The sequence below is a fragment of the Phacochoerus africanus genome, chromosome 2, assembly GCF_016906955.1.
Source record: "Phacochoerus africanus isolate WHEZ1 chromosome 2, ROS_Pafr_v1, whole genome shotgun sequence".
In the NCBI taxonomy this organism is placed as follows: Eukaryota; Metazoa; Chordata; class Mammalia; order Artiodactyla; family Suidae; genus Phacochoerus; species Phacochoerus africanus.
In genome coordinates, this window is record NC_062545.1 from 162,935,435 (window position 1) to 162,961,372 (window position 25,938).

At 34.5% G+C, this 25,938-nt stretch overlaps 1 protein-coding gene across 1 annotated transcript; it reads right to left on the reverse strand.

The window, feature by feature from the left end:
• Window positions 1-1,904: 1,904 nt before the first annotated feature.
• LOC125120780 (glutamate decarboxylase 1-like) lies at window positions 1,905-25,526 on the reverse strand. The gene is made up of 13 exons (XM_047769207.1): window positions 25,220-25,526; window positions 23,284-23,374; window positions 19,838-19,950; window positions 19,398-19,513; window positions 17,765-17,844; window positions 15,744-15,798; window positions 15,118-15,234; window positions 13,983-14,047; window positions 13,803-13,881; window positions 10,817-10,966; window positions 5,837-5,944; window positions 4,303-4,392; window positions 1,905-2,078 (listed from the first exon to the last, which is right to left on the reverse strand). Exons 1-13 carry the CDS (start codon window positions 25,524-25,526, stop codon window positions 1,905-1,907), a joined length of 1,545 nt encoding a protein of 514 aa, XP_047625163.1.
• Window positions 25,527-25,938: the final 412 nt, after the last annotated feature.

Sequence of the window (25,938 nt, forward strand, 5' to 3'; positions counted from 1 at the left end):
AGGTCCTTTCTTGCTGGTTCAGACTACATTAACACATGAGGCCTCTAAGTCATGTATGATGCTACATTAATTACACCAAAGGGAGATTTTTCAGTCATGAAACATCTCTGCTTTGTACTCAAATAGCTACATAACTTGTGTGATAGTTTCCAGAGACCTAAGCCCTATGAATCCAAAATTTTCAGTTTGTTTACTATACTAAGCTAAATAGAACAATGACATCATGTTAATATGGATTTCAGAGCAACTGTGATCTAAGCTGTCTCTTAAGCTAGAAACTTCAGGCTCCCTGAACTTCTTTCCAAAGCACTTTGGCAATTTTTTCAGCTTTATTGAGGTATAACTGGCAAATAAAATGGTGTAGTAGTTAAAATTTACATCATGACAATTTGATGTATGCACACATTATGAAAGAAAATAACAGAATGATTCAAATTTCTAAAAATATTTAACATAATTATTTTCTTGTATTCTAACAACATCCCTGAAGTATAAGCACAGTTATCCCTATTTCAGAGAAGAGGAAAGAGAGCTGCATAAGTCAAGTGGTTTGACAAATGGCTCATCTGGTCGGTAGTACACCTGAATTGCAGCAAGGCATCTGGCAGGTTCTTTGTCATACACACTTGAGAAAAAACATGGCTAGCTCTAAATTTGGGTTTTATTACTTATCAGAAGCACGGGGTTAGACACATTATTTAAACTCTTCAAATTTTAGTCTTCTCGTTTATAATACAGGGATTTTAAATCATAATATTAACAGAGAAATAACTGAGACCGTGCAAGTTAATATGCTTAATATATGATCCGATACACACTAAGTGTTCAGTTAATGTTAACTCTATTATCTCAAAAAAGGAGCTGTAAAACACTAATTTTATCACAAATGGGGAGGTACCTGATGCCATTTTGTGAAATACGGCTAACCTGCTTTTGGAGAATTGTAAAAGGATGTCATTGTTGTTGATCTTTAGGAACATTAAAAAGGGCATGGTAGAAAAAAAAAAGAATTAAATCATTTTGTCACAGAAGCTTGATAGAAGCCATAGTTCCTTCTAAATAAAAATGCAAGGATTAAAAGGCAATCACGTCAGCCCCTGTCAGTCCCTTCCCTGACTCTCTTCTCCAAAATACAGAACATTTTATTCATCTGATTTATTTGAAATAAAGTACATATTTTACTTTTTAAGTATGTATTATTTTATTTTTTACAGAGACAGAATATATCATATGATATTGAAAATGATTTCAGGAGTTCCTGTTGTGGCTCAGAGGTAATGAACCCAACTAGTATCCATGAGGATGCGGGTTCAATCCCTGGCCTTGCTCAGTGGATCAGGGGTCCGGCATTGCCATGAACTGTGGTGTAGGCCACAGACACAGCTCGGATCCCACGTTGCTGTGGCTGTGGCATACACTGGCAGCTGAAGCTCCAATTCTACCTCTAGCCTGGGAACCTCCATATGCCACAGGTGCAGCCCTTAAAAAAAAAGAAAGAAAATGATTTCAGCACAAAAAGTCATTATGCAGTTAATTCAATCGTGTAAATATATGCTAACTTACTGAATGTTCACAATGGAACTTCTTTCTTTATAAGAGGAAGGATTTTTGTCTTTCTTATTTACTGATGTAAGCACACCAATACAAGTCCCTGACATTTAACAGATTTTCAATATTTTTATTAAATTAATGAAAACAACAAATACATAAACAAATCTGAATCCATTATCTATCTATCTGTCTTCAATGAACCCACTCCCTTTTCATCATCTTGGATAGCATAGGATTAAAGAGAATCAAACGTTCTAAAGAGGATATTATTTATACTGTTCCTTTCTTGTTACCTTGAGCAGATTTTTTTTAGGTTGATGTTTACATTTGGTATACAAGTTCATACTGCAGCATCATAAATCTTTCCCAAGTCTTTGAATTTCATCAATAAGATAGTCAAAATCTCTTTGTCTTGTGGCAGGATTAGAAAAGACCATTCGAAAAAAATTTACTTTGTCCCCACATGGCTGGTAGCTTATCATGGCTGTACCTTCCTCTATCATCTGTGCTTTAATCTTTGGAGCAATCTGTGTATAAATGAATATATCATTAGAAGGAAATTTTACAGGTAAATACTGTTCCACATTCTTGATGGCTACAGAACTATCATTAGCTTGAAGTAAATTGAAGGCAATTTAAAACTGTCAGGGATAAATTTTGAGAAGGAGCTTAGTACAGAAAAAAAGCAGCATGTTCTATATTCATACTGTAGCTCTTGTTACTCCATGATTCATAATTACCAGAAACAAAGTAATGCAAATGTGCTAGAATACACTAAATAAGGTCATGTGATGTTTTATTTATATTATTTATATGGCCATTCAAATAGAAGTATCTGGGAGAGAGGTAAAATGAGATAGGGAGTGGAAAAATAGTAGTATCTTTTGATATTATAACTTACAATCTTTGAATTATTACAGTACATCTTGGGTTTTCCTACAAGGTCACTGTTTTGCAGCAAAAGACAATTTCTTTGTAAATTTCACAGATACAAATTCTATCTGCTTAATTGTTTTGTTACAGCTCCTGAAACAATACCATGTGTATGCCATTAGGTCACATTATACTCGGATTACTATGATTATTTTAGGACAAAGTGGAACTGTGACTCGGGAAAGTCAGGAGAGGGCATTCTATAACCATTCAACATGTCCTTCTCAAAACTTCTGCTCCTGGACACAGTTTACCTTTAAAATGCAACAGATGCCATCCATTACTTAACTTTCCCATATGGCTTTATAACGGTGGAGCAGAAGCAAATACATACATATACAGATATGTATATAAATCTCCTTTAAATAGTCAGACATTTCATTTAATGTCCTTTATTATTGTAACTAATCAACATGGCCACAAAATAAAAGATATTAGTTATTGCCTGCAATATTTAAAAAAGCTTGCTTTCTATTCCCTCCTCGCCCTCCATCCAGGGACACACACAGAGTTCCGAGAGGGACAACTCTCTGGTGAGGGAGTGTGGATACCTCCAGGAAATAGCACTCTAAGTCTGTAAACAGGCACCCCACTAACCCTCAGCTGGTAGTAATTACTCTAGTGGAAGATAACACTTATATGTTAAAAAAAAAAATTAAGAGCTTCGCTTAATACATGCCTTAAGCCATAAAATATTTAAACAAGGAGTATTACGAAAATTGAAACAAAACGAAAACCTCTATTTTCTCTTAGGACTTACAAGCCCAGTGATGTTTTCTGATGATATAAAAAAACTGATGCCTGTAAATGCTGATATCAGATAGTTTGTCTTCAGCTTATCCTAGGGCACCTCACATTAACTAAGATAAATGGTTGTGATGTTGGTCAATTCAAAAATGGTGGCGATGCTATTATAAAATGCATATATAGGATGCATGCTTAAGATAGGTTGAAGGCCTCAGTAAATGTATGTGCTAAATAACACATAATGATGGTAATCCTCCTTATTTTAATATACATTATTAAGGTAAACATTAATTGCCCAAGGTTATTTTCAATATTGATCATTTTTTCCTTCATAAATATCTCTCAGATTCTTTTTCAGATGACCTTATGATAAGTATTTCAAATATATTAACACTTCTCCAAGTACCTCTACTGTTGTTTCTGGAATTGTCATTATTTATATTCTTGTCTTCTCCCTACTAAGCCTTCCAGCCAAATTGGGTCTTAGATTCTGTCTTATTCATTTTATATCTTTAATTCCTATGGAACACCTAGCAAATTTAAACTGATGAATGAATTAACCAAAGTGTAAGAAAATCCATTGACCAAAAAATAAGCATGTAATAAATATCTTCAAATATATAAATGAAGACTGGGTTAATTTGAAAGATGACTTATAGGTTGAGACTTTACTTGGTTCCATCAGAGTGTTAAACACATGGCTTAGGACCATATGACTGCCATTCATTAATCAATCAAGCTAACTCAGACACATTATTTAAAAGGTAATACTGGAGTTCCCATCATGGCTCAGCACAAACTAATCTCACTAGCATCCATGAGGAAGCAGGTTTGATCCCTGGCCTTGCTCAGTGGGTTAAGGATCCAGTGTTGTGTGAGCTGTGGTTAGGTCACAGACACGGCTCAGATCTGATATTGCTGTGGCTGTGGTGTGGGCCAGAGGCTACAGCTATGATTTGACCCCTAGCCTGGCAAACTCCATATGCCATGGGTGAGGCCCTTAAAAGACAAAAAAAAAAAAAAGTAGTATATTAAAATTATAAATACCACACCATATGTACACAAACTTACCTTTTGTAGTTCTTGATCCCTTTCAAAACCTTTTGGAATATGTTTAAGTCTTGGTGGGAAGTACCAGAAGCAGACATTGGTGAATTCGGGCTAAATCAAAAATTAATTTTATATGTATTTTTAGTTTTACCTAATTCTTTAGTATTTTTATAAATATTCTTAACACCTTACCTACTTAACTATCCCAGAAGTACTTTAATTAATTTAACTTTTAATACACTTAAAATTAGTTTTTGAAAACAATGTATATATGTATGTGTGACTGGGTCACTTTGCTCTACAGTAGAAAATTAACAGAACACTGAAAACCAGCCATGATGAAAAAAAAAAAAAGAATTGTAAAAATTAAAAAAATAAAGCTAATAGTCAAATAATTATAAAAAATAAAATAGAAATAGTTTTTGAGGGGTCTGATACATACCAGGCACCAAATACACAGATAAAAAAAATATTGTCCTCACAGACTGCCCAGTCTTCAGCCATGCAACCCATTCCTCAAAATATCTTAAATATTTTAACAACAGTCTCTTGAGTAAAGTCATTCGGGTTATAGTATGGACAACTGATTAGAGGAGAGAACAACTGGGGAGAGGAGACTACTAATAAATAGAATGCCATAATAATTCAAGAGAGAATGGACAAAACTTCACTAAAGCAATAGCCATGGGGATAAATAGGAAGATTTATATTTTCAAAATCTTCAAAAGATAAAATTGATCTTTTCTAGGCTTTCAAGATAAATACAAGGTTCTGGCCTCAGTGACTGGATGTCTTTTATATAGATAAAGGATGTAAGAGAACTTTATTGAAATCAATTATGAAATTTCATTTCAGAGAGGAAAATAAATGATCAGAGAATGTATAATATTAAAAACAAACTTCTAGTTTCTACTTAAGACTGAAAGAGACTAACAAAAACTAGACATAAGACAATCAGAGGGAGCCAATGCAGACAGACCAAACACCTTTGATTCCTAAGAGCATGACTTAATGCATGCCATTGAATGACTGACTGGTCTTGAAGAGGAAGATGGATATAATACTGGCAAAACTCTCAATTTTTTATTAGTGTCTACTTAGTACTTTAATCGTGATTAACCAAGGAGTATCATGTAACTTAAAGCCCACTTTCTTTTATGCCATCTATTATCCGGAAACCCAACTGGATACTCTCAACATATGAGAAAAAAGCTAGGAACAATTAAATTACTCTTGATTTGGTGCCATCAAAATCAGAAAAGCAATTATAACCAAAGAGTTTCATCTTAAAAATTTTTTAAATTGAATATAATCATCAAATTAAATGTTTTTAATACCCTTGGCCTATAAGACAGCAAATTTAAATGGAAAAAAATTTAAAAACATAAATGTTTTGCATTTAGATAAAATAAAATATTTATGGTAATTATTATGTATAACTCTTAAATTATCTCAAAGTATTAGGTAATAGATTCAAGTAAAAAATACTCAGCAAAGAAAAGTATAGATCCATTAAACTATCCAAAGGAAAAAAGCCCACTAAAAGAGTCCTTACCTCTGCATCAAACACAAGCTTAAAGTTATCTTTTTTCTTTAAAACTTTATAAAAGTATTTTGCAAGTTCCATATATCTGTTGATCTGTGCTTCAAAGCCATAGGTTCCCTGTAATTAAAAAGAAAAAAAAATCAAAAGCTTCATTGAAGTCAGTACCTTTAAATTACACCAAAGTTCCTGAAATGTATTAAATTTATTTAAATGTCCTTATTTAAGTAAATGTGATTATTATCGCACTAATAGTAGGTATTATCTGCTATCACTGCATTCTTATTTCTATCTCCCCAACCTGCTTTTAGTCCCTGCTGCCTGTGGAACTTGAGGCAAGTTACTTAGCCTTTCTAAGCTTCAGTTGCCTAGATCTACAAATGTTTGATAAATATTTTGACATGAAATACTTATCTATTATACAGAGCAAATTTTTTAAAATTATATATAATACTGTGAGGAATAAGAGAAATACTACAAATAAAGCCCTTGGCATACTTGCTGGCACAGTGTATTTTAAAATAAAAATTGTTGCGCTTCAGCTATGTAACAGGTATGCAGTTTAGTGCTTTGTACTCTTGGTGTAATTTACTCTTAGAAGACTCCTGTAAAGTGGATAACCAAGGCACAGAAAAATAGGTCAGTCTTTGCCTCCATTCACCTTCTTTTTGTTGGTAAGTTCCACTTGACTTATGGCTCTAACTAGTATGTCCAGGTTGATCACTCTTCCACTTGGGTTTCCATCTGAGTCCTCATCTCCGGACCTCAGACTCATATATTCAACCCCCTATTCAGATAACTAGTAAATATCTCAAAATGACGTGTCCAAAACTGAATTCCTGACCTTCCTCCACAAACTTATTTCTCTCAGTCTTTCCAATCTCAATAATAAATTAATTTTACCCTTTTCAATATTTTCTTATTCTTGACCCTCTTTTTCTCACATCCCACATCTATCTAATATTTTGGAAAATTCCAATGGATTTGCCTTTGAAATGTAATTAGGATCTAGTATATCTTAACCCATTCACTGCCACTATGCTGGCCCAATCACTCATTCCTGCACTACTAAAATTGCTTCCTAACTGATTTCTTTACTTCTGCCCATACATCCCATGTATGTCCATGCTGAGGGTACACATTTGTAGTTATTCCAGGCTTGTGTGGTGTGGAGCTTTTACAACCATATGAAGTGGTACTTCAGTGTATCCTCATGCTTAAGCCTTTGTGATCACAGCTGGCTTCATGGGCATACAAACCATGCAATCACACAGGGCCCCAGACTCAGAAGGGTTTCATGATTTACTTAATGCTCTGCTGTTGCTGTACTGTAATTCTTGAAAATTTTATTTTGGATTTGTGTTTTTTATTGAGATCCAATGGGATGATGGATCATGCCTGTGAGCTAAGGAGATACAGGCAATGTACATGTCTTCTACCCTTTTCCCCCCCACGCCAGTCCCCATCCACACATAGCCTTTGTAATGCACAATGAGCATGGAATTCCACCTGCCCTGTGATAGGTGGGAACTTGGTGACAGTGCAAATAGTACAAGGTAAAGATGCTGCATCTACAACTGAATAAGTGAGGATGTAAGGAGCCCCCAAGAGGCCACACTTTCTGTTTAAATCAGAACTTGTTTTACACAGAGACAGAGGCAATAGAGTTCTATGAAAGATTAATAACCGAGGAACCCTTTCATATTCCTTCTTACATTAATTCCCTGTATTATTCAGCTCACTCCATGTTAGGCACATTGATCTTCTTGTGTCTCAGACACAACAGGCATGCTTCAATCTCAAAGATTTTAAATTGAGATTCACTCTAGCTAGACTTCTAAAATTCAGCATGATCTCTTTACTTTCTGCAGGTTTTTGCTCAAATGTACCCTTCTTAATGACAATGACTATACTGTCTGAAATTATACTTACCCCAGCACCCTTTCACTTCTAATCCCTTTTCAAAGCCATATTTTTCTCCACAGGAACTATATACAAATTAAAATGTAAAAAGCTTTGATTATATGACATGTGGTCAGATGCTCCAACTGTCACAATTTTGAACAAATATTGGTTTGGAAAAAGGCATTGTTAGTCATTGAATGCTTAAGAATAGAAATAGTTAAATATCAATGGACTAACTACTTGAACTCACCACTTTATCATTTTAAATTGTGTCAGATATTTTTCTTTGAAGGCAATCTGGTTGAGGGGGAAGCCATAAGTAGTTAAAAGAAAAAAACTGCAGCAAGGTTAATAGAAATCACTGACGAAGAATATTCCTACTCTGGATTCTGAGGAAGTGGGGCTCAAGATCATTGAAATACTTGGCATAGAGTTTACTACTCACCAGGAATTTTCCATATAGGACTTCTGGTGGCATTCAATGCATATTAAATTGGCAGTGTACAGCAGAAATTATCACAACCTTATAACTCAACTGTACTTCAATAAAACTTTAAAAAATTCAAAGGGGTTGAAAGATTTTAAAGAGAAATGAAATAAAGTTTGAGATAATCAATACAAAAATTAAAAAAAAAATTGGCAGTGAAAAACATCAGCATATGCGTCCTTATTGTAAATGCATTTTTAAGCTTCTTGAAAAATAAATCTACAAAGATTGAATAGTAACAACAATGGTGATTCTATTCTGAACTTAACTGGACTCTGTTAGCCCGGGCTCTTCAAATAGCAAACACCAAGATGGGATTAAAGGTGCAAGGATTTTATTAGTGGAAGAACTTGTGTCTTCAAGGAGCCAGTTAGAATGGGAGACCTTTCAGATTGAATAAATCTGACTCTAAGTGAAGGGAAAAGGCAGGTAAAAGAGAGGTAAAACATCTTAGATTACTATAAAATCTAAGTAAGATGCAGAAAGGCCCTTGGGAACTCTTCACACCAACTCAGATATCAAGAAGAATCTCCTCTCTCTGAAGAATGGGAATGCCTTAGAATCCTGGCCATGCTCAGTCACTGACTAGGAGAAAACTTTGGGGAGCACAGCCTCAGGGTAAATGCAATTATGAATTTAAGAGAAGCAGATGGGGCTCTTGGACAATTAAGCTCCCTATAGCTTTCTCCTAGCCAAACACAGTCATTTTATGAATATAAAATGAGTCCAATCTATGAGGAAAATCTATCCAAAAAGAAGGTTTTACATTAGATTTGCTTTTGCATAATCATCAATGTTTATAGAATCTTATATTATTATATGATTTTCTTCTTAAGTTTATAACCTCTCACAGTATTTTATGTAATTAATATTATTTTAAGAAATATGTATTCCATTAAAGAGGACTCCTTTTTCTACCATCAGTGACTTATTCGTTGTGTCATTATTGCAAGTGAGAAAAAAATGAAAATTCTTTCATTTATCTCTCTAGACTTTGTTCTTGATGCCCATTATTTTGTCAAGAGCAAAGACAGAGGCTCACATATCAAATGCTTAAATTTTTAATAGTTATAAATCATGCTACAAACTTACAAGTCAACTGCTCCCTTTCAAGCCCATCATGGAAATTTACCTGAACATGATTTTCTAATATATAAACATTCTTTAATGGGAAAAGAATTCCCACTCCACAGTATACTGAGATTTTGTTTCCTACTCCCAGGAATGGTCCTATTTATATAACATCTGTTTATATAACTTTTTATGAAGTAGTAAAAAATGCAAATATGCAAAAGATATCAAGTCTGCTTTCTCATCACTTTCCTACCTGAATTTTGGCATTTTCACAGTGTTATGAATTATATTAAGAAAGACAATATGGATTTGTGAGGAAAAATAGATTTGGGGTTTAGGTGAGTTACCAGCTTTGCTGCTGAGATTTAGTTCTTTCCAGCCATCAGCAAGTTAAATTACTTATTTAAAAGACACAACACCCACCAAACACAATTTTTGGGAAATGTAAACTAAATAACATATATAAATCTTTCTAGCCAAATACATGTTCAATGAATGGATGATCCATTATCATTGAACAGATGTATTCAAAATTCATGCCTTATTATTGAAGGAATTTAAGGTGAGGTTACCAATCCATATCTACTATTTGAAATAGGTTTTTTTTTTAATGCTTATTTTGAACAAGCATTATAAGGTTAAGAAAAAGCAGATGATGAAAGAGAGAAAGTTAGAAGAGAAAAAGTTTCCAATATATTACAGAAGAACTAAAGAAAGACTATGAACTTGCCTCTGTGATTTATGTTACAGAACGTATTTTTCTATTTGTGTTTTGTCCTAGGAATTCCATATCCACCAAATAAATATATAACCAATTGTTCTGGAGAAGTATGACCACCTCTGATACTGGTACCTGAGAAAGCCCAGGATCCACACGTGGGTAATGTGTTGTAGAGAACTAGGTCTCCAGTACGTTAAAAATGCTGTTAGTTCATGTCAAAGCTTTCATCTGCACATATCCTACTGTCCATCTTCATATAGAGGATTGGGAAGGGGGTGATAAAAATAGCTTCCTAAAAGCATGTTATTTATTTAGTTTAATAATTATAAAAAAGGTGCAGAAAGAGGGTGTAGAGCATGTCTTACTGTTGTCATAATCTTAGGAGAGACTCTATCTGTTACCATTGACTCTAAGGTAGAGTGAACATTCTGGCAATAAATGAGAGTTCCCATCTGGAAATCTGTATGGACTTTAAGTAGCTTGACCTATTTCTACTTCCAATTAATAGAAAGAAAAAAAAACAGTTTTGAAAAAGCTGCAAACAGGTTTATATTCCTAACAGATTTTTATTCCTACCATTGGTAGCATATATAGTAATAATAAAACAGGCTCAAAATTTTTCCACCTCAGTAGAATTTTGATCTGAGAAACCAAGCTTGCCATTTCTAGTTAGAAATAGAGTAATTTCCTGTATTTAAGAAATTAATAAGGCTATAATTTGAGAAAAGACACCCAAATAAAAATGGAATTTATTATACTGGATATCCAAATACATGGGATAAGAAAAGAGATGGCAAATTCCTACCCTTGCCTTCCACATTAACCACAGCTTAAAGATATCAACATGTCGCCCGCACTGAATAGCTTTATCCCCAGTGTCAAAGTCAACATTGTAGAGTTTATCAGGCTGGAAAAGGTATCCAGCTCCCATCTGGTTGCATGCTCCCAGAAGTCCCTGAAAAAGGAATAATATAGCAGTAAGAGACTACAATTATTTATTTCAATTCACTTAGCATTCCTACTTTACATGTACTTTTGAATAGAATTTTTATTTATTTTATATAAAAGTTTGTTACATTCTTAGGATTTTAGTGGATTCAGTTGTTCTCTGGAACAGTAGGTGGTATAATTGGATTACTGCTTAACTATTTTGCTTTAACTTTTCTTGAAAGCCTTGAAGTTTTGCTGCTCTTTTGAAATTGTAACTATCATGTATTAAAGTTAATAAGAACCAAATGCCTGCTTCACTTAAACTCTTTTGTGAATCAACTGTGTAGTTGCCAAATAATCTGCTCTGATAACCACAGAAGGTAGGGAATAAAATAATCCATTTATTTAATTTTGTGTTTTAGCCATTTCCTCTCACATAAAAGATGTTGAATACATTCCTCCTTAGTATTGAAGAATCAAGAAGTATTTGCATTGGATGGTTAAAGAATAATCACCAGAGAAAAGGAATGTTTTCCATTACCCAGTTAAAAAGAGGCTTTTCTCAGAAGACAAATGTTGTTACAGCATGACATAGGCTTAACCTATGTGCATTGACAGGTGTAGTTTAAATATATACCAAGTATAACTTTTTGAATAAGAAGCAAATAACAATGTATTTATTATGTGCTTATTATATGCTGGACACATCACAAGTATATCACTTGATCCTAGTGGAAGACTTACAGCACAGATACTATTATATTTTTATAGATTGAAGAAACTAAAACTATAGCATGGTAGATAATTTTCAAGATCATATGTCTATAAGATGGTAAATTTGGGAGCTAACAAAAGGGCAGTTTGTCAGAGTGTGTAGAAATCCAATTTCTACTGGATAAAAACTCACACCCTTTTTTAGGAGTGGTGTATGGATCTAGAGAGAGGACCACAATGTGATGAAAAGTGTTGAAACATCTAGGGGAAATGCAATAGAAATGATACCTTGCAAAGGTGATTATTTTATGCATATTATAGGGTGTCTTATTTACACTTGAAAATATTTATTCTTTAGTTTACTTCAAACTCCCTACTTTAATTTTTTGTTGTATAAGAACTGGGGACTAAAATATTTTAAAACAGTATAATCAATATGAGTTTTAACTATCAGTTCCAATGCAAAGATTAAGCTATACTTAGTCATTAATGCAGCAAATATTTATGGCACCTATGATCTGCCATACACTGTGCTGGGACAGTGGATTTGTGATAAGAAAAAGGGTAGAAAAAAAATCTAGCCAACCTGGGTTTACAATCTGGGTTGCAGAAAGCTGGGTGGGTGAGGGCAGGACTATTTTAGTATATTAATTATGAGTGAAGAAATCAAGAAAGACTGCAGAAAAGTTGCATTTGAGCTCTAACCATAAAAGTCTCCGAAGTCTGATATTTGAATATAGACCTGTTAGCAAGGAGGAGGGGGAGCACACTCAAAACCTTCTTTAAAAAAATGCAGCCACACTGTAATTTCTGCATACTGGACACACACCAGTGAAGGGGAGGAATTAACTTGTTAACCTGCAGATTTCCAAAACAAGGAAGCTGCCATTTTACTGATGGGATCTTGAAGGGATACCATTGCCATTCGGCCAACTGAGCAGAATCTGAATCAGAACTAACAGTTTCAGCCTGAGTAACTAAGAAGGATTTAGACGAGGAGAAAACAAAAATTCTCTCAGAGCTAGAGGAGGTAAGGTGGGTATTTAATAATCTATAGAAAGTGGAGGGGTTACCAGCCCAGGCAGTTTATAATGGGAAGACAAGCACTTTTATTTTTAAATCCAAACCCACTGGATTGCCTATCAGTAAGAAAGAAAGAAAACAAAGCTACATATGATAGCCACATGGATCGTGTTTGCATTTCTGACATCTAGGTAGAGATAGGAGTACTCAGGATGAACTTTAGAGCCATATCTCTTCTGGGACAAGGTCATGGGCTTATCTCCTTATACAGCATTATATTTACTATTGATAGAGAGAAAATACACCAATTTCTAAGGAGAAAATAAGTTCATCCAACTGGTAAATTTGTGCTTTAATGCTAAAAATATATCACAGTTACTAATAGTTATTCACATTTAAATGAGTCCTACTTTGGCCCTATACTCTGACATAAGAGGGTGTCCATAAGCCAAATTTGACCTCAAAGAGATTAGTTGTTCATGGTGTTTTTAAAAGTGGGACATAAATTATCAGTCTTCTATAGTCTGTGTCACTATCTATTGTCTCAACCCAGATCATATCTTATCCACACACTGACTGACTACCTATTGCCCTATAGTCATTTGATTTTGACTTCATGACACTTTAGTTACCCAGTGGCTATTACTTAAAGATAAGGGGGAAGGATCAGTTGTCCTCATTAGGGCAAACTGTGCTGTACTGTGTTAATTCAGTGAGGAGATATATATATCTCCCAGGCCAGGGATCAAATCTGCACCACAACAGTGACCTGAGCCATTTTAAACATTCACAGTGAAGCTAATTATTACCAAGATATCCATTAAAAATAGAAATAGGGAGTTCCAGTTGTGGTTCAGAGGGTTAAGAACCCAACTAGTAACCATGAGGACTCAGGTTTGATCCCTGGTCTCGCTCAGTAGGTTAAGGATCCGGCATTGCTGCAAGCTGTGGTAATTGGTGGCAGATGTGTCTCAGATTCCATGTTGCTGTGGCTGTGGCTGTTGTGTAGACCAGCAGCTGCAGCTCCTATTTGACTCCTAGCCTGGGAACTTCCATATGCCATGGGTATGGCCCTAAAAAAACAAAAACAAAAACAAACAAACAAAAAATCTGAAATCATTTACTTTTTCCTGGATCAAGATAGCAGAGCACTGAAGGGGGACACCCATGAGTTTATGTGGATTCCAGGTCACAGAGTTGGCCCTAGGGGATAAAACAGCTCCAATTAGTGCTCAAAGTCTATGAACGAAAACAGAAGCCTAGATAGGCTCTCTTGCTTTCACAAGCAATGGCCCGGGTCTCACCTTTCAATGCCGCTGAGTTTATAGGAATGGTCTCTAGACAGCAACAATCCACCTCCCCACGCTGCCTATGACAGATACAAATGATATGTCTTATTTCTTTTTAAAGAGCACTGACTGCTTTTTCCTACATTAAATGTATTTCAAAAGTTGGTGAAGATTTAATTGCTATGCTAGGTAATTATAAGCTTGTCTTTAATTATCCTACTTATAAGAACAATATATTTTAAAATTTCCTCTTATGAATTCTCATTTTCTATTCATGACACAGTAAAGGTTTTATGTTTCTAATTAATTCAGAGACACCTTCTGTATAATTTCCAGAGACAGAATAAAACAAAGCTGGCATCAAATTTGGCAATACTACAGAAAAATTAAAATATCTACCATACTATACAACTTTAAATTGTTCAACTCTAATTAAATTCAAAGTCATTTTTGCCTAAAGTCACTGTACTAAACTAACAGCATCAAAAGTTTTAATTTCCTTAATCATTATTATTTAAGATATGTATATTAGAGTAATGGGCTAGGTCCTTTTGATTTAAAATCAGGCTTAACTATTTCTTCAAACTGATTTTTTAAATCATTGGTTGAATATCGATAGAGGTTTAGACTTTTTAAAAAAACATTTGGTACATTTGTAACTCTTTCCATGGTAATGTTTTAAGTCTAATTTAAGATAATTTAGGGAAATAAGACTGTTCTTTCTTGATACTTATTCATCATAAAAATTAAGTTTACAGAGAAATTTTCATCTTGCCTGCAATGCCAGTTAAGAAATTTAGGAGCTCCTGTTGTGTCTCAGTGGGTTACAAACCCAACCAGTACCCATGAGAATGTGGGTTCGATCCCTGGCCTCCCTCAGTGGGCTCAGATCTGTCATTGCTGCGAGCTGTGGTGTAGATTGCAGATGCAGCTTGAAACTGGTGTTTCTATGGCTGTGGTATAGGCCAGCAATTGCAGCTTGGATTCAAACCCTAGCCTGGGAACTTCCATATGCTGCAGGTGAAGCCCTAAAAAAAAAAAAAAAAAAAAAAAAAAGAAAGAAATTTTAGGGACTGTTCATAGAATACATTTTTTCTTTTTTTTATAAAGGGAAATCTTGATCCAGACTGGATCACAGGATGTGACTTACATCCACATGCATCCAGAGTTTGTGCATCTCACAAATGTCTGCAATGTCGTGAAGAGGGTCGAAGGCACCAAACACTGTGCTGCCAGCAGTGGCAGTGACACAAAAAGGAGTTTGGCCCTGGTGATGACAAAAACCAAATCACTCTTACCATCTCATGAAGTCCACAGGAATGCCAGTATTGTTACTTAACCATTACACTCTGGACATCAGGAACCTGGATAACTTTGACTAAGGGCAGTACATATCTAATTATTTCAAATACTCGAAGGTACTTATAGTATTGGAGAAAAAAGTGCCTTAACTGTAAGATGAACTAATATCACTCTCTCTAAGTCTCATTTATTGTTATTTCTTTCTGAATTTCTTTACTGAAAATCATATCACAACAATAGAGATAACAAAACTCCTTTATTAGTAAATATCCAGATAAGTTTTCTTTTGATATTTAACAGAAACAAAATTATCAGAGAAATACTGCAATGTTACTTACTTTAATTTCAGAAGAAACTTCTTACATTTGGTGATTATTTTATTTCCTTTATCTTATCAGTTGTTTTCCACTAATGAAAATAGGTAAAGAAAACCATGATACATTTGCATGTTAAATATGGAACTGCAAAACATACCTTTCTTTTAGCTTGTAATACATTTTTCTCTAACTCAGCTGGAATCATCTTTCCCCTTAAAAATGCAAATACACTTTGATTTATTATAAGTGAATAAACATACCAATTCTATCAATTAGAAGAATAAATAATATTCAAGATTATAAAAATTAGCTTTTAGTGTTTCCTAAAAGCTTTCACAGGTGTAAAAATAAGTATTAAGTAAATGCTCAGTTCCCTAGAACCAATGTTAAATATCCTGTTATTTGAGTTTTTAAAAAAAATGCTTAGTTTACTATGCAGTCATCTTAAAATCTGCATTACTTACAAATCAGAAGATTCTAGTTTTTCTAAAAAATATACAAAATGACCTCTCTCTCTCTCATTGTCAACTTTAAATTATAAAATAAAGACCTCTTGACATCAAGGTAGAAAAATCAGGTATCCAAACTGGGGAGGAGGGAAAGAGGGTGTCACAAAATCAGATGGCCTCACACGTCTTTGCAGAAAATTTCTAAGAACAAAAGGTAATATTTTCCTACTCCACCCTGTTGCCAGATTAAAAGCCAGAATGTCTACTGATGATTTTTTTAGAAGCCATAATTAAAGTCAGAAATAAGATAAGAATGCTCACCACTATCAATATTATAGTATTTTTTTTCTGAAGAAACAATCTATTAGCTAGATGATGACAGGTAGATGATAGATACACAGATAAAAAAAATTTTTAAACCAATTTGAGTACATGTGGTTGTGTATGTATACCTGGAATAGTTTTAAAAATAGTAAGACTGCTGATCAATTGGGTGGTTGATTACGTAAATTAAGTAATTTAAGTATGAAAATGTAAATTAAGTTTATGTTCTTTTAAACTAATTATTGTGAATAAATGATAGATAATATCTTATTCATAATAGTAAAAAAAAGATGCAAAATTTCTAGGGGAGGGATTCTCAGGAAATACACTGGGGCTATATAAATAAAATCAAAGTATCGAATCATGAACATATAAGACATAGTTGCAAAATATTTTGTATTTCAGAATTTCTCAATATATAAAGTTTTTCCAAGCCAATAAATAATAAACTATCAATAAGAAATGAGCAAAGAATAGGAACAGACAGATCATGGCAATACACAATTGGCCTAATCAGTATATTAAATGTCCTTTGTTTCAAACAAATAAACATGATTTTTGTCTATCAGAATTTTCAAATACAGAAACATTGACAACATTCAAGCTTCACATGATAGATAAGACGAGCAGTTAACTCAAAAATGTTTGAATGGCAAATAAAAATCTTTATGAAGTTGTAAATGCAGATATTCTTTGAAACAATTTAAATTTTAGGAATTCATTTGAGAATTCAAATGGACACAAATATATTTGTATAATTACATTCATTTAAGCATTGTTCTTAAATACTAAAATCTAGGTAAAAACTCTTTTATGCAATATTTTTGAAATTATGTTACATTTATAAATTGGAGAACTCTGAAGTAATTAAAAAAGAATAAGGAAGGTCACTATAAATTCATGGGATAGGATTTCTAAGACATTCTAGAGTCAAAGAAATTAAAAGATTAAGTTGCAGAGTACAACACAGAATTTGATATGCATAAATGTATGAATAAATTTGATATGCATCAAAATAATCTTCCATAATATATGTATTTGCAAAGCAGTTTACTTATGAAAAGTAAGATCAGGACAAATGGACATACATTTTCACTCTGCAGATTTCTAATGCAGTTACAACTTCTTTTTTTTACCTCCAAATATCATTATATCAATAGTTCAATACACTTAAAGCAAGGAACAGATATGTGGCAACCTTGCTTGTATAACACTATATTTAATAAAGAAATCTTGACAGTAAAATAGGATAACTTCGGTGCCTCTTTCTTAATTCTAGTTAAAATTATTGACACTTGTCTGGGAGAGTATTCTTGCTAAAAATTGGGATAATAGAAAAATGGGATTTTAATATTCATTTGAAACATAATGATAAAATATTTTGAGAATGTGTTAAGAAACATACCGCTCATCACATTTTACTTCAATTACATTATCAGTTCCAATACCAAGGATTGCTGCAGCTTTTTTTACTGAATAATGACCCTTGGTAAAAATGAAAACAGGAAAAGTATTAATTTTTCTGCATTAAATCATCACTTACACTAGTGCATCACTTACACTAGGGCATATACACATAGGTTTGAATGGGTTTGTGCATGGACATATGTATATACACAAGGACAGTTCTCAAGACATATTTCCCAACCCTTATCAAGACATTTGTTGAGATGAAGGTTATAGTACCTCTTTCTAGAAGGCACTGTCATAGAACCTTCACATGCAGCTATTCACGTGCAGAAGTTTAAACATCCCAGTTCTCTGTATACACATGAATCATGTCATTTATAAATTTAGTGCTAATATCCTCCAGGTAAATCCTTACATGTTACAGACAGCTTTAAGTCTTGCATTATTGATTTTTTTTTAAAGAGTAAGGCCTGAAGAAATGCATCGATTCTTCTGCTTACAATTTTTATGTATGACTTTGACATCTACCTTGATTTCTTGCCTTCTGGGTGACTTCTATCTCCTTGTATCATTTGTACAATGTAAATAGGATCGGTAAGATGGAGGTAGTAGCAGCTCAAAAGATAAACTCGGCCTGAGCTATTTTTAGTTGCCAGGAAAAGACCATATGAGAGAAAAAAATAGAGGAATTTAAAACCCTAACCATATTTTCATTTAACAGAGAATACACAGTTAAAAAGGAAATGATTTTTTAAAAAATCTACATTATGGAATTTCAGCTTATTTGCTCATTATATTTAAAAAGTATATGTCAAATGATGAAAATGATATTTGTAAACAAGTATCTTCAATTGTATTAAAGTTTTATAGTAAATTAAGTATGCAGCAGTGGTCTCCAACTTGATAATATGCATTTATATAATGCCAATATGAGTTTGGTGAAAGAGGGCCATTGCAGACAGGGACATTTTAAAGAAAACCCTGTGTTTCCAAGTACGTTTTGGTAGAATGCTCAAGCTGGGACTACAGTTGAACTCTAGGATTATAAATGTTACCATAGTAGAAAAAAAAGTGATTGATTTACTAGAGGATGAATTGATTTTTTTTAAATAAGTTCTGATCTTATGCCTAGGGTTGGAACATTAAAGCTAAAGGGGACATAAGTGGATATATTGTCAATATCGGAAACATTTGGCTGAGGACCTATAAAAATAAAGCTTTCATTTCACTGACTCTTTTGGTCCTAACTGGAAAAATAAAATATTCATCACATTCTTGTTCTCTTCATGCAAAGTTAAAGAGAACCCTTAAATCTTTTAAATTTTTATGGTTTGATGTTTCTGGTAAAGAGAGAAGAATGTTTTATATTTATACTCACATTTTTTTTCTGTTAGTTTCTCCTATGTTGAAATAGAATTTCAACCAGAATTACTTGTATTGCTAATGTGTAGAGTCTCCATCGATGGGAAAGTTGTTTTTCCCTTTCCGATATCAATATGTTAATCCAGACACAGAGATTACTGAATTCATTTAGTGTAAAAATGAAACTAATGTTCTTAGTCTTTCAATTACTTTATCAGTCGCTTGGAAGGTTCTTAAAAATTTGAAAATCTAGATTTGATACTTACTTGTTCGGAAACAAATAATACAATGCATGGAAGTGCTCTCATGCCTTTTGTTCTTATCTCTGGGTATTGCTTATAACGAGCTACTAATATACCATAGAGGTTCGATATACTCCCACCTATAGAAGAGAAATCACGACTGTTAATCTAACTTCAAAAATCAGAAACATTGACTGAAATCATGACAATTTGAGAGTTTTCTGAAACAAAATTGTGCCAAATTACTGCTGTTATTTTTAAAAATAGCCTTCCTTGAAAGTGTTAAGAGAAAGCTCAAATGACACAATTCACAACATTTAAATTTCCAAAAAACTATACTTATAATGATAACCAACCCAATGGCTTATGAACATGCATCTCTTAAAAACAGTCATGTTACTTGAAATATATTTTGAGTGTCTCCTTATAAGCTATATCTTTTATCTTATAAACTTCTTTCTTACCAGGTGAAAATATTCCATCTGCTTCTGTTTCTCCCCAGCCAATAATTTCACACATTTTCTTGAGCAGAATTGTTTCCATGACAGTAAATACTGGAGCTATTTCATATGTAAACCTATAATACATGCATAGAAATTCTACTGTGAATTGTATCATATAGAAGATGATAAATAAAATTATGTGCTAGATAAGATTATACACATTTTTATGTTTTATAATAGACTGTGCAAGAGATGGTTAAATTTTATATGCTCTAAGTCGCCCCTTCCAGATCAAGAGTATATTCATTTTACAAAGAAAGTGTCATGGCTTCCATTGTTTTGTGCAGTGGCTGGGAAATTCATCTTCCACCAAAAGGAATTTGAAGCCCCATCCCTTCAGCACAAACTCAAAATACTGTTAGTACTCTTAGCAAGAGAAAATATCCAGTTATCAAGAAAATATATGCATATTTCCTAGTGGACAAAGCATAAGGACAGAGATCTAGAGCTACAGACAATCCTTATTTGGCAGAATATGAAAGAGCCTTTTCTAAAAATTGATTGATAAATGTTTTCACCTAAAGATTATACTGTGAGTAAACACCCCCCCCCCCCAGAAAGGGGTTAAAAACTATTATGTTTCTAATAAAAGCCAGGAGCAAAAAAAGGTACAAGAACAACGAGGCCCCATGGAAAAGGATTCCGAGAGGACCATTATGGGGACTTGCCTCTGAGGCACACTGCGAAACTAACTCCACAGAAAGAAGCTGGGATTAAAAAAAAAATTCACTGAGGAGTGCCCATTGTGGTTCAGTGGGTTACGAACCCAACTAATATCCATGAGGATGAAGGTTCGATCCTTGGCCTTGTGCAGTGGATTAAGGATCTGGTGTTGCTGTGAACTGCGGTGTAGGTCACAGACACAGCTAGATCCAACCTTGCTGTGGCTGTGGTGCAGACCAGCAGCTGCAGCTCTAGTTCGACCCCTAACCTCCAATATGCCACAGGTGAGGGCCTAAAAAGAAAAAAAAAAAAAAGGCAGAAGCATTTAAGTTTTTCTCAATATATACCATATGTATGCAGTAAACGATGAACTATTTACAGTGACCTCTGAAATCAAAGACTGGGTTCAGTTATTCTCAAGAAATCTTTTATTTGTCCTCAAAAAAATTTTAAAGACCACTTTATTTATAATTATATAGGGATACCACTATCAGGCACTGGTTATGTTCCATTTCAGATGTTCTTGACTTTCTCTGTCTCTCAGGTCTTTGGATTCTATTAGGGCCCAACCAGCACAGTGACCTCTTTCACTCACACACACCTACAACCCAAAGGAGAATCTCCTCCCACTCACATTTGCAGTCACTGGCTTTGCCTTTAGTGAGACAAATCATGGAAGCAACTGGGAGTCCCAAGAATGCCCAGCCATTATGTGTGGGGAGCCTAACATCCCATCCTGAGTCCTTTAGCCATTGGAAATCTGATTGGGAATAAATTCTTCCCCCTTGCTCCCTGCAGAGGGACTGATCTTAGAAACATTCACTTACTTATAGAAGGACACTAAATCCCAGGAGATCACACTCACTTCTGCTTATACTAAGTGGTAGCTGGACCCAGGATGCCCCTCATGTTACCCTCTCTCCTGTCCTGACAGCCCTTATTTTCCCTCAATCCTACTTCTCTTGATGGCATGCCCTAAGGAGGCAGTAATACATAAGCTCTTGCCCAAGGCTCTGCACAAAGACCCAGGCCAAGAAAACCCACTGCTTGATTGAATTAAGTTTCTAATTCTAAGAGACAAAATAAGAAACAGGTCTTAGAGATATCCATTCAATGAGGCTCATTTCTGCCAGAATGTGTTGTGTCGATTTCAGCCTCTACACACATTACCTTTGTGATCATGTTCAAATTCCATGGAGTAGACATTGTTATTTTTAGACAACAGGGACCTACTAAATGGTGGATTTAGGACTCAAATCTGATTCTCTTTAATTCTATCTTACATGCTTTTCCACTATCTTAGATCATGGTAAGAAATATCTATTCATTTAAAAGAAAAAAAAGTCAAAGGTAAAGAATGCTCTCTCAAATCCTTTCACTTTGCATCTTCTATGTGTTCTTTCCACTATTTCTCTGTTTAAACCAAGAATCTGTATTTTTCTCACACAGTGAATGAATAAGTCTCATAACAATGGGATTCTGAATAGAGGAGTAATATTCACAGATTGAGCTCTATGTAATAATTTATATAATATATAAATCCATCATAAAGTCTCAAAGACATGGAGTTTCCTTCGTGACTCGGTGGTTAACAACCTGACTAGGATCCATGAGGACACAGGTTCGATCCCTGGCATCGCTCAGTGGGTTGGGGACCCGTCATTGCCATGAGAGGTGGTGTGGGTCGCAAATGCGGCTTGGATCTGGCATTGCTGTGGCTCTGGCATAGGCTAGAGGTTATAGTTCCGATGGGACCCCTAGCCTGGGAACCTCCATATGCTGCTTGTGTGGCCCTAAAAAGCAAAAGCAAAAAAAAAAAAAAAAGTCTCAAAAACATGATTTTTTAAAGTATTTCTCTAAGCATGTTTAAATAAAGGACCACAATCAAGCAATAAAATTAAAAATAACAGTAAACTGTGTAGGTTATTTTTTATATGCATTCCACATCTATGAAATCCTGTTCATCATTAACATCTCAATGACAACTAAACAGTTAAAATAAACCACAATTTTCCCACATAGCAAAGCAGTCGCTTCTCATAAATGTTTAGTTCTTGGTTTTAAAGTTTAAATTTCTACCAGCTATCTCTTTTGATTGCTAGTTAAATTATATTAACATCTGACACAGACTGTTCCTTTCAATTTCATATCCAATCATTTCCCTATCCTTTATAACCTTGAAATATATTGCCCTTAAATTACCTTTACTTCAAAACACTATAGCATCATAACTAATTTTTATGTAACTGAAAGTTTTCCTGTGGCAAAGGTCAATTTTTTTAAAGATTCACATTAGAGTTTGATTTAACTTTAATAGTTTACTTTCTTCACCTTCGAGCAGACTGAAATTCGAATTTATATTCAAGCAATTTTTCATATACCTGAGTGTGTCTTTTAGACAGCTATGTGCTCTGGGCTGTTTTGGGTAGTGTTGAAATGATTCCAGTTCTAGAGCTGGACTCCCAGTCTGCACACTAATAACTTAGACTAATCAACTGAACTTTACTGCTTAACAAGAAATGCAAATCCTGAGCATTTTTAGAGAAAGACTGTGCAGGGGACAAGGTCAATTACAAAATGTTACACAAGTAGCAGCTTCTTTGAACTTCTCTCAGGGTATCAACTACTTGTTTATGATAAGGTAAACATCATATCCAGCAAAATGTAACTTTCATAGTTTACATCTTCACTCTTGCTTGGATGTCTAATAGCATCACACTCTTTAGACCCAGAAGGATACTCACATGTTGGTATTTGCAGTGGCTGTCAACCATTCCCCTGCAAGTCCAATCACATCCAGCCCACTGGAGAGCTGATTAAAATAGCGAGGATGTCCTTAAAAAATAAAAAATAAAAAATAAAAAAAGACAAAATTATAGATGGGTCAAAATAAAAACACGGGGCAGGAGTTCCCATGGTGGCGCAGTGGTTAACGAATCTGACTAGGAACCATGAGGTTGCAGGTTCGGTCCCTGCCCTTACTCAGTGGGTTAACGATCCGGCATTGCCGTGAGCTGTGATGTGGGTTGCAGATGTGGCTCGGATCCAGCGTTGCTGTGGCTCTGGCGTAGGCCAGTGGCTACAGCTCTGATTAGACCCCTAGCCTGGGAACCTCCATATGCCACGGGAGCGGCCCAAAGAAATAGCAAAAAGACAAAAAACAAAAAACAAAAAAAAAACAACACGGGGCTAAAAAGCCATTAAGTTTTATTGTAGTTTGTCAGTAAACATAAATCAAGTACACTTTATTTCATTCAGGAAACATTAGTGAGCAACTGTCATATGCAGGGACAGTGCAGGGTATTAGGGATTTGATGGGCATAAAGGTGGACATAGCTGCTATCATGGGGGTCTCACTGACAGGTAGAAGAAAAGATAATAATTCAAGAATGACACAGACGGTGTTTCATTACAGTAAAAAAAAATCACCACAAGGAAAGCTCAGGATATTCTAAGACCATTCCTTGGGGATCTAAGACAGTCAGGAAAGCAGGAGAGGCAATCTCCAGAGATGGCTGCTTGGAGGAAGTCATCGTTTAGGGAAGATTTAAAGTTTGTTTCCAAAAGTGGGGATGGATCATTATGAGTGTGAGAAGGCAATGAATTGAGAAAAGGCTTGCATAAGAGTGCAGAACCCATCTAAAGTAAAAAGACCAAGAATGGGTTTTGTACAGCCACCTCAGTGAATGGGGGAGGGGGCACCTAAAATATTAAATACTTTTTCTCAAAAGCTGCTTATTCATTTTTTTTTTGGACAAAATGTTAGGTCTGCCTTTGTGTGTGTGTGTGTGTGTGTGTGCTTTTAAGGCTGCACCCTGAGCAGATGGAAGTTCCTAGGCTAGGGGTCAAATAGGAGCTGCAGCTGCCAGCCTACACCACAGCCACATCTGAGCCGTGTCTGCAACCTACACCATAGCTCAAGGCAATGCCAGATCCCTGACCCAGTGAGCAAGGCCAGGGATGGAACCCGAATCCTCATGGATACCAGTGGATTTGTTTCCGCTGTGCTGCAACAGGAACTCCTTAGGTCTATCTTATAATGATTTTTTGAAGATTTAGATTAAGAAAGAATTACCAAGCATTGGTGATCATATTGAACAATCTACATTCAACTCAGTTTAAATTAATCTTCCCCTTCTTAGCCCCAAATGGATTGTTCTTTGCACTAGTTTTACCATAGGTCTTAAAGATGATGTGCAGACAAATCTCTTTTTTGCCTCTACAGCCTATTCAAATAGCATTTGTTCCTGTAAATATCATTCCTTCATACGACTAAGAATCAAGTTACAACAGTGTTAATTTAATCAAAAAACACCTTCTGAAATATAGGATGTATATATAAATTATACAGATACATAATTATAGCACTCTATATTTATTGACAAATAAAGATAATAAATTGAGCATCAATACTGAATATGATCAAATAAAAAAATGAAAAAAGGAAAATAAAAACTGTATATTATTTTCCATTGGGATATAACTCCCCAAACCAAAATCATTTTATTTACTTTTCTCTGTTTATTAATAAGCAATTCATATATGACAACACCAACTTAAAATGAACTAGACAAATGTTTTAAATAAAAATGAATACAGTTGGAATATTTTTCAACACAATTATAGACTCAAGGCTATTCATTTCAGTCTCCAGTTTGGGTGCACAAATTTGAAAATCACCTGTTTTAACGCCATATTTTAAGGTATCTATGCAATCAACAAGCAACTGCTCCAGAGACTCAGCATGGTCAGACAGTTGTAAGTTAAACCCATCCAAACCTTCAAGAAGTTGATGAGGATGATGAAAGTCCAATATCTTACTCTTGACATCAAAAGTTTTTTCGATGTAGTGCAGAAGAATATTTACCACTTGTAGCAGAAAACATTTTGTTAAATCTTTGTCATCTTTGGATGGCAACAAATCTAGAGAGAAAAAAAAGATATAAACAGTAAGGTCAGTAACTAGAGAGCCAAAGATAATCACCATGGGATAGAGTTTTGATCATTGGAAATTAAAGATATTAAAAGGCTATGTCAAAATAGCAAATGAAGTTGCATTTGTCTGAATCCTACAAATAATCTTCAAAGTCCCACTGTGTAACAGTTTTTACCAAAAATTAGCCATTTTAGATTAACACCATTGTTCAGAGAAACTGTCCCTTCAAGTTCTCTTAGATGGATGTTATTTGATTGTCTTGTCAAAAAATGAGCCATTAATTGTACTTTTAAAAGAAGTTAAAGGGTCAGGTCTTAAGGAAGTTATAATTGTTTCAATAAATATGTAGATGAAATAAAATTTTGTAAAAACAAAAAAGACAAAAAAAACAATTAAATAACATTTGTTAATGGCATCCATACCTGAAGCATATGAATTTGATAAATTAGTCATTAAATTCTCA

Coding starts and splice junctions, on each gene's coding strand:
- LOC125120780 (XM_047769207.1), bottom strand. CDS start 25,526: ATGGTGATTATCTTTGGCTCTCTAGTTACTGACCTTACTGTTTATATC. Junction 19,951..23,283: donor GCCACTGCAAATACCAACAT/GTGAGTATCCTT, acceptor CATGTATTATAG/GTTTACATATGAAATAGCTC. Junction 19,514..19,837: donor AGATGGAATATTTTCACCTG/GTAAGAAAGAAG, acceptor TCTCTTCTATAG/GTGGGAGTATATCGAACCTC.